At 49.4% G+C, this 9977-nt stretch overlaps 1 protein-coding gene across 1 annotated transcript in view; it reads right to left on the bottom strand.

Annotated features, from left to right (window-relative positions):
* The window catches only part of LOC107113429 (tyrosine-protein kinase ZAP-70), a 34012-nt gene that overhangs the window by 9690 nt on the left and 14345 nt on the right, over window positions 1-9977 (bottom strand). Inside the window, exons 6-8 of the mRNA XM_015414756.1 lie at window positions 7492-7546; window positions 4188-4371; window positions 975-1181 (exon numbers count right to left, since the gene is read on the bottom strand). Coding sequence (XP_015270242.1) covers window positions 975-1181; window positions 4188-4371; window positions 7492-7546 — 446 coding nt within the window. The remainder of the gene's footprint in view (window positions 1-974; window positions 1182-4187; window positions 4372-7491; window positions 7547-9977) is intronic.

Genomic DNA, 9977 nt, shown 5'->3' with positions numbered 1-9977 from the left:
ACCATCAGACACATCCACAACTGAGCATCCTTTCGGCTTTGACCCAGCCGCTTCACTCTTACTGGGGTTACTTGTACTTGCCCTCTGCTCTTCCCCAGTAGCATATTGGACACCTTCTGACCTGAGGGGCTCATCTTCCGGCGTCATATCTTTTAGCCTTTTGATACTGTCCATGGGGTCTTCTTGGCAAAGATACTGGAGTGGGTTGCCATTTCCTTCTCCAGTGGATCATTCTTGTTCTGAGTTCTCTGCTGTGGCCTGTCCGTTTTGGGTGGCCCTCCACGGCATAGCCCACAGCCTCATCGAACCACGCAAGCCCCCTCGCCACGACAAGGCAGTGATCCATGAGGGAGTGGTGGCAGTGTACCAAAGGGCAAATGAGAGATAAAAATCCCCTCTGAGGGTCAGGTGAACTAGGAGAGGGGTGTGCTGCCAGTCAGAGACTTGGGACAGTCTCTGGTACCTAGTTTCCTCGGAGGGGCGGAATGGAGTGTTGCTCGTGGAACATCACGGCTATTTTGCCACAGTCGGAAACAAAAGAAGGCTCAAAAGTAAGACTCGCAGGACCAGTTTGCAGAAGGAGAAGGAGAGATTGAATTTATACCCCGTCCTTCACTACCTGAAGGAGTCCCAGAGTGGCTTACAGTCTCCTTTCCCTTCCCCTCCCCACAACAGACATCCTGTGAGGTAGGTGGGGCTGAGAGAACTCTCCCGAGAACTGCCCTTGAGAGAACAGCTCTGAAATAACTTGTGACTGACCCAAGGTCACACCAGCAGCTGCATGTGGAGGAGCAGGGAATCAAACCCGGTTCTCTCGGATTAGGGTCCGCGCACTTAAACACTGAACCAAATAAGGGGGGCATGAGTCAGAGTGGTGGGCTGTCAAACAAAGTCATCTCTAATCAAACCAGAGAATAAGAGATGCTCCATGGGATCAATGCGACCAGTGGTACCCAGGAGACACGTCTGCTCACCTCTTCGAATACAAGAACTTGTTGAGCGGCCCGCTGGCCGCCATCTCCATCACCAGCATTAGCGCCTCGGCCTCGCAGACGCCGATCACTCGGACAATGTAGGGGTTGTCGAGCTGGTGCATGATGTGAGCCTCCTTCATCATGTCATCCTTGGCGGACTTGTCGTTTCCACTTTTCAGCATCTTGATGGCCACGTCTATCTGCTTCCTGCAAAGTGGATATTTGCAGGAGGGGAATTAATTAATTAATTGATTAATTTCTACCCCGCCCTCCCCACTGGAGCAGGCTCAGGGCGACTTAAATAAAAATTATTAGACAGATAAAAACAAACGATATAAATATAAAACACATCATAAAGTTCTAGTAAACAGTTTGTACGGCAGTGGCGAGGCGTTGGTAGCATCAAACGTAATAAGGGTACAGTCAGCGATTGGTTTTGGGACTGACATCTCAGTCCAGATCATACTGGCGAATCTCAGGATGTCAGTGATGGTACTGGGCACAGGGCCTTAGTTTGTTGAGTGCGGCTCCTTAGTTGAAGGCCTGGTGGAAGAGCTCCGTCTCGCAGGCCCTGCAGAACTGTAAAAGGTCCTGCAGGGCCCTAGTATCTTCTGGGAGTTCGTTCCACCAGCACGGAGCCACCACTGAGAAGGCCCTGACCCTAGTCGAAGCCAGCCTGGCATCTTTGGGACCCGGAAGGGCCAGACAGTTTTGGGACCCTGAACGTAGTGCTCTCTGGGGAATATGTGGGGCGAGGTGGCCCCTCAGGTATTTAGGCCCCTGACCATAAAGGGCTTTAAAGGTAAGCACCAGAACCTAGAAGCGAATTTGGTATGCTATAGGCACAGGCTGAATGTGCTCCCGCGTGGGGAGGCCCAACAACAGCCTGGCCACCACACTCCGCACCAGCTGAAGCTTCTGGATTTGGGACAAGGGCAAGCCCCATGTAGAGAGCATTACAGTAGTCTAATCTTGAGGTGACCATCGCGTGGATCACTGTCGCCAAGTCATTGTGTTCGAGGCTGGCACCAATGGAGCTCTGTCGAAGGTCAGGAGTTGGATCCCTACGCCCAGACCGCCTCGACTCAGGCACAGGACCTCCGTCTTCATCGGATTCAATTTCAGTCGGCTCAGTCTAAGACAACCAGCCACGGCTTGTAACACCAGGTCCAGATCTTCCAGACTAGAGTCAGACTGGCTGCCCAACAGCAGATAGAGCTGGATGTCGTCTGCATACTGCTGCTATCCCAGCCCATGCCTCTGGACAATCTGGGCAAGGGGACGCATAAAGATGTTACTGCAAATTGGGGAAAGTACGGCCCCTTGGGGCACTACACAAACTAGCGGGTGCCTTTGGGTCAGCTATTCTACTAAAGCCACCCTTTCTCCCTGACCCTGAAGGAACAAGGAAAGCCACTGCAAAGCAGACCCCTGAATCCTAGTGTCAGCGAAGCGGCTGATCAGTAGTTGATGGTCAACCGTGTCAAACGCCCCTGAGAGGTAAACCGTGTCTGGATACCACAGTTGGTTGGTTCACATGGGGGGGGGGCTAGAGACTTTAAGGCAGAGAGCTTGGGAGCGAAGGGGAGGGGCCTCAGAGGTCAGGGGGCGGAGCCTAGCAGAACACGGTGGAGGCAAGTCGTGCTTCATGCGGGGGGCACGTGTTGGGTCTGGGGATGGCTGTGCATTGTGTTTCAGAGGTGGAGCCTAATATTTACTTTTTATTTATGTATTAACTTGGACTTTTAGCCTGCCCTCCCCTGAAAAGCAGGACCCGGGGTGGCGTTCCACAATGGTAAAATTACAAATCTTACAAAGGTTTCCGAATTAAAAATACATAAAAATACAATTACCGTCACAGTACAATTCCAGCAACCTGAGCGAGTCGGATGGAGATATTCCTGGAATGTCATCACCCCATAGAAAAGGGAGGTTTGGGGGGAGGAAAAGTAGTGCCAGGGAGGTGGGGGGAGGAAAAGTAGTGCCAGTCTAGATGGAAGACTGTCGCTGTGCTCAGCCAAACATCTGCCAGAACATCTCCACCTTACATGCCCTTGCAGGAGGGAATAAGTCCCGCAGGGCATGGATGCTATTTGGCAGAGAGTTCCACCAGGGGAGAGCCAGGGCGGAAAAAGCCCTGGCCCTGGTTGAGGACAGCCAGATGTCTCTCGGGCCATGGGCCACCAGGAAGTTCTTGTCTCTTGAGCACAGAGCTCTTTTGGGTGTACATGGGGGGTAGAGCCAGGGGTCATTTCCTGCGGGAGCGCACAGGAGTGGAGCTCCGGCAGTAAGGAACCCAGGGGGCGGGCACATGCAACAAGTGGGTGGGTGTTGCCTTTTGACACACTTCCGGTGATGTCAGGGGGTGTGGCATATGCAAATAAGTTATGCTAATGATTTATGCTAATGAGCTCCTGCACCTCTTTTTCTACGAAATGACCCCTGGGTGGAGCTAACCCCAGATTTTTGAAAGCCAAGCAGAAGGTAGCCTGCTCCTTGAGTCTGCCCCTCTCTTGAAAGTTTAAGTCCAGGTTACCCTGAGAAAGAAGGTAAAAAGAGAGGGGTGTGTCAGTCCCCCTATATCTGGTTTCTTTACATTTCCTTCTCCCTTCCAGATGTGGGTACTGTGAATCTTGGGGGTGCCCAGAGGCACAAGCTCAAAGGGGCAAATCCTAAAGGGCCCAAGCGCCAACGTTGCCTGTAGCTCACAGCTGATGCTTTTGGAGGAGCCAGTATCTGAATCCCAAACTAGCCCAGGACCAGTGTTCCCTCTAAGCTGAGTTAATGTGAGCTAGCTCACAGTTTTTTAGCCTCCGGCTCACACATTTTTGCCTTAGCTCAGGAAGGGATGGCTCCAGAGCAAACTGATTGATGCGGCGGCCCAAGCGCTCGCTCACACTTTTAATGCCAGGGCCCAAGCGCCCGCTCACACTTTCAATGCCAGTAGCTCACAAAGTAGAATTTTTGCTCACAAGACTCCACGGCTTAGAGGGAGCATTGCCCAGGACCTGTTTGTTGTCTGTTCCTGTTGGTTTCCTTATATTGTTTTTTTTTTCTTTTTGCTGTTATAAACTGCTTCGGGTCCCTTTGGAGAGAAAAGTGGGAAATAAATATCTAAATATAGTCATACCTCTCTGTGTGTCCATGGTGATGGAAACAAAACAAATGAAATAGGAACAAAGAAACGGGGCGGGGGGGAAGGAAATCACTTACTTCCTCATTTTATAAACGCCTTTCCGGACGCACCCAAAGTTTCCCGCGCCCAGTTCGACTTCGTCCACTATCAGGTTGCTCCTTTTGAGAAACAGTTTCTTGTCCTTCAGCTCTTCGGGGTCACTGTAAGGGCTCTCGTAGCAGGAAGTGTCCATGGGCAAGATCCGGGCCTTGTTTCCTATGCCTGCCCCGTTCCCAAGGGGAAGGAGAAAGAGACGTAGGAGGAAGAGTTTTTTGGGGTTTTTAAACTTCCTTGTGTGTCAAATCAAATCAATTATATTACGGTCCGCGACCAGATCCAGTTGACAAAAAACCAAACATTATGCAGGTACACAAATATACAAGTTTAAAAACTCCAGTTAAAACATAAAAATAAAAAAAATTAACAAAAGAACCAATAAAATTATATCAAGAAGAGAAAAATGGATTATGCAATACATAATGAAGCATCACAGGTTTTTAAAATTTAAACCAAGGAATTTAAGAGGAACAAGAGCTGTGTAATAGACCTCCTCAGGGGTCATTTTGTAGAAAAAAGAGGTGCAGGAGCTAATTTGCATTGCTCATTTGCATAACTCATTTGCATGTGCCACGCCTCCTGACAAAGGGCAGGCATGCAAGCATGCCTGGGTTCCCTACCTGATCTTCTTCCTGGAGAAGATCGGGCAGGGAACCCAGGCATGTTTAGAATACCTTTCTTTCCCTTCCCCAGATGGGGAAGAGAAACAAAGGCATTTAAATCCCCCCCCCACTTCCCCAAGTTTCTCTGCAAAAGCGGAGAGGCCCAGGGAAAAAGGGGGGCATGTCTGCTCTTCCCTTCCTCAGCCAACCTGACACCTGGTTATTCCCGTAACACCGTTCCAGGTCGTTTCCCCCTCGAAATGACCCCTGGACCTCCTGAAGGAAACTAAGGCAAGGCTCAAAGGGGCACGACTGAAATTTACGGAGCCCTTTAATTACCTGAGCGCAAAAACTAGCAGTTAGCTTAGTAATAACTAAAATGTCGAAAACTAAGGCAAGGCTCAAAGGGGCCCTTTAATTACCCGAGCACAAAAACTAGCAGTTAGCTTAGTAATAACTAAAATGTCATCTGTTAATAATTTAACTAAGGATGTCTTGTCCACCCCAACCACAGGTCTGTCTACAAGGGGGGGGAAATTGTCTAATCTCAAATTTGTTTATAGATTTCATCTGTTAATAATTTAACTAAACATGTCTTGTCCACCCCTACCACAGGTCTGTCTACAGGGTGGGGGGGAATTGTCTAATCTCAAATTTGTTTATAGAGGTAACAATGGTGTGGGGGAAAAACATGTCCCATTGTCTCCACCTCGGCTAGGGGGCAAGGGCAAATCCTCTTGGAGTATGCGATCTTCTTATATCTCCCTTCCAAGATGATGGACGGCGTGGCATTACATCTGGCCAGTGTAAAAACCCTCCTGTAAGTGGGGGAATCCAGAGTTTTAAGATACTGGGCCATTGACAATGACGTATTTCGTCTTCATTAAGTCTTGCTGGTGTTCCATGCCGTGGATCCTTTGTCTAACTGTAGATTTTGCTTGATCCTTGTATGGCAGCACCAGTCCAAGCCAGTGAATATTTGGCTGTTACGGAGCATCATGGGATTCCCTGAGGCTTGCCTCAGAAGGGCTGGAGGGATCTGGCAGTAGACCTCCAGGTGTCTGTCTGCTCCACGAATCTCCCGACCCTTAGACCTCTTCAGTGGTCAGCACCAGCAAACGGTCATTTCTTACCTGTTCCTGGTTGACGTTCAGACATCTGCAGACCTTCCAAATGTCCTTCCTTCCTACATTGTCTCTAGTGTACCAAGAACTGTTGACAACTTCCAGGTGGGACTTGGGAGTTCTTCTGCCACTAGGACTGTGGCATCACACCCAGGGCTATTTCTGGGCAGGAACGCACAGGAACGGAGTTCCGGCTGGCTTCAGAGTTGGCCATGCCCACTACAGCCAAAACCTCTCAGTGCGTGACTACAGAGGGAAGGCCTGGAGTGTGACCCCCCTGCAACTCCGGGGTGGGGGCCCCTGGAAGGATCAGGGAGGCATTTAAATGCCTCCCCATGCTTTCCCTGGTCAGTCCAAGGGTCGGCTTGCCCGGGCGCCTCGCAGGCAAGCCAAAGGAAGGCAGTTTAAACTGCCTCCCCTCCCCTCCAAAGGCCAGCTTGCCCGGGCTCCCCACAGCTGCAGGGCGCCCAGGCAAGCCAAGGGAAGGCAGTTTAAATTGCCTTCCCTTTCCTTCAAGGGGGGGCTTGCCCGGGCAAGCCAAGTGAAGGCATGGGGGTGTGGCCTAATATGCTAATGAGTTGTGCTGGCCTAATATGCTAATGTGTTTCTGCTGTTGGGTGTGGCCTATTATGCTAATGAGTTCCTGCTGGGCTTTTTCTACAAAAAAACCCCCTGATCACATCCCTACTGAGCTCCCCACCTTCCCCGAGCTACACTCTCCCCAGGCTTCACCCCCAAATCTCCAGGAATTCCCCAAACCAGAGCTGGCAACCTTCGTTCCAAGTTTCAATTGTTCAGCTTCCCACAATTCCATTGGCCTTCTCGTTACAGAAATTAAGCATCTACCACAATTTCCCAGATATGCAGAATGTGGACAGAGAATCCCTTCGTAACTGCCAAGATTCTAGTCCTCATGGCTGTGTATTTGGGAAGAGCCTGGGGCTTTGGTCACCCTCGAAAACGCTGCACTTTCCCCAACATCCTTTTCAAACTGTGCTGGGAGAGAACTTGTAATACCAAGATTGGCCACAAGGTGGAGGTAGTATGATATCATGTACCCAGTAGGGGCCCAGGCTAGTCTGATCTTGTGCCATCTCATAAACTAAGCAGGGTCGGCCCTGGTTAGTACTTGGATGGGAGACCACCAAGGAAGTGCAGGGTCGCCACGCAGAGGCAGGCAACGGCCAACCACCTCTGAACCTCTCTTGCCATGAAAACCTCATGGGGTCGCTAGAGATCAGCTGCACCTTGCTGCCACTTTCCACCACTACCGATTTCACACCCGCTGAATACTGCACTTTCAATACACTTTCGGTTCAATTGACAACTGGATTTCACTGAGTGAAGCAGCAAAATCCACTTGTGAGCAATCACCGAAGTGCATTTAAAGTGCATCATTCAGTGCATTTAAAGTGCATCATTAAAGTGCAATCATTAAAGTGCATTTAAAATGCATCATGTGAAAGCGAAGGAGAGTTGATCTTTTGCATTGTTAGAATTATTACAAAGCGGACGCTCCCATCCTGAAATCACTGAAATGGCTATCCATGCTTACTCACCTGTGGGATCAGGCGTGTAGCCATCAGAATTTTGAGTTGTTAATCTTCTTGGAGCCTAGCAGGGGCCAAAAAAAAAGAGTATCAAGGCAATGTACGTAGGACTGTTAACATTTTTATTCTCCCCAAAACTCCAGAGAGAGACAGCGAGAGAGAGAGACAGAGAGAGAGAGAAAGAGAGAGACAGAGACAGAGACAGAGACAGACAGAGACAGAGACAGAGAGAAATGTGAATGGCCCAGGGACAACCAGTGAGCTCAGCTTTCAACCAGTCCTTTTGTTCAAACATTTCCTCACCCAAATTTCTCATCAGATTTTGGAGTTCATAAGGACATAAGAGAAGCCAATGTTGGATCAGGCCAATGGCCCATCTAGTCCAACACTCTGTCACACAGTGGCCAAAAAATGCCAGGTGCCATCAGGAGGTCCAGCAGTGGGGCCAGGACACTAGAAGCCCTCCCACTGTTGCCCCCCCCCAAGCACCAAGAATACAGAGCATCCCTTGCCCCAGCCTGAGAGTTCCTATCTATACCTTGTGGCTAATAGCCACTGATGGACTTCTGCTCCATATGAAGAAGAAGAGAAGAGATTGGATTTATACCCCGCCCTTCACTTGGAGTCTCAGAGCGGCTTACAAACTCCTTTCCCTTCCCCTCCCCACAACAGACACCCTGTGAGGTGGGTGGGGCTGAGAGAACTCTGACACAAACTGCTCTTTTTCAAGGACAGCTGTGCCAGAGCTTGTGACTGACCCAAGGTCACATCAGCAGGTGCAAGTGGAGAAGTGGGGAATCAAACCCGGTTCGCCCAGATTAGAGTCTGCACACTTAACCACTACACCAAATTGCTTATCTAATTCCCTCTTGTTCAACGTTTTAGGAATTCTTTGTCGGTTTGCTTTTTGTATTTCTGATTTGCTTTCCCAGAGAGAGAAAGGCCCCCTGTTTGCTTCGGCTTTTATTTTCTTTCTCTTCGTTCAGGCCCTTTTTGTGGAGTTTATGGTCTTATGGCTTTAATTCTGCAAGCCGCTTCAAGAATATTTCAAATAACTAAGTGCACAGGAGCAACGGAGATGGCTAGGGATGGGGGAAATGGCCATGTGCCCATCAGTGCTGTAGTGGGGAGGGAGACGCAAATGAGCGAAAGAAACTGAAAACTTCGGCAAAGTATGCATGCCCCAATTCCAGAATTAAGGCTAGAAATTCTCCCACTTAAAATGAAAGTAAGGAAGAGAGACAGGCAGTGTGGGGTTTGAGCACCAGGAAGAAAGACAGGAAGCACTGAGTCCAAGTTTCCAGAAGAGAGACAGGCAGCACAGAGTTTGAGCTTCCTCAAGGGAGACGGGCAGTGTAGAGTTTTCACTTCTGCAAGACAGACAGGCAGCGGTAGTGCAGCACAAGAGTGACAGGCAGTACGAAGTTCAAACATCAGGAGCAGAGGTTGGCAGCGTGGAGTTTGAACTTCCGCAAAACAGACAGGCAGCATGGAATTTGAACTTCTGCAAGAAAGACAGGCCCTCACAGATCTGATCTTCTTCAAGAGAGACAGGCAGCATAGAGTTCAGATTTCCAGAAGAGAGAAAGGCCGTACAGAGTTTGAACTTCTGCAAGAGAGACAGGCAGTGTGGAGTTTGAATGTCAGGAAGAGAGACAGGAAGCACTGAGTTCAAGCTTCCAGAAGAGAGACAGGCAGCACAGAGTTCGAACTTCTGTAAGAGAGACAGGGGTTTGAACTTTCTCAAGAGAGACAGACAGTGTGGAGTTTGAACTTCTGCAAGACTGACAGGCAGCGCAGATTCCGATCTTCCTCAAGAAAGACAGGCAGTATGAAGTTCCAACGTCAGGATTGGCAGCATGGAGTTAATACTTTCACAAGAGAGACAGGCAGCGCGAAGTTTGAACTTCCACAAGAGAGACAGGCAGTATGGAGTTCAATCTTCCAGAAGAGAGATAGGCCATACAGAGTTTAAACTTCTGCAAGAGAGACAGGCAGTGTGGAGTTAATACTTTCACAAGAGAGACAGGCAGCGCGAAGTTTGAACTTCCACAAGAGAGACAGGCAGTATGGAGTTCAATCTTCCAGAAGACAGATAGGCCATACAGAGTTTAAACTTCCAGAAGAGAGATAGACCATACAGTGTTTAAACTTCTGCAAGAGAGACAGGCAGTGTGGAGTTAATACTTTGACAAGAGAGACAGGCAGCACAGAGTTTGCACTTCCAACAGATTAATGGGCAGAGTGAAGCTCTAATCCTGTCTGCTTTTTCTTTCAGGATTCCCTTTGAGACTAGTTACAACACAGCAATCCAACAGGTTTTCTTGGCACCGCATTTCTTTAGCAAAGCCTCCGAGTTCTAATGCCTCCCTTGTAAAGAGGTACTTTGCTGGCACAACTGTGGAGTGGGGTAGACAGAGGTCATTTCTCAGGGGATCGCAGTTCCCCCAGGTGAGGTATGGGGGGTTATGGGGGGCGGGGCACCTGACCCCCTG

The sequence above is a fragment of the Gekko japonicus genome, unplaced genomic scaffold (genome assembly GCF_001447785.1).
Source record: "Gekko japonicus isolate JY-2015 unplaced genomic scaffold, Gekko_japonicus_V1.1 scaffold1612, whole genome shotgun sequence".
Classification (NCBI taxonomy): Eukaryota; Metazoa; Chordata; class Lepidosauria; order Squamata; family Gekkonidae; genus Gekko; species Gekko japonicus.
Note: the sequence above shows the minus strand (reverse complement) of the source record. Positions and strands in the feature narration are given on the sequence as shown.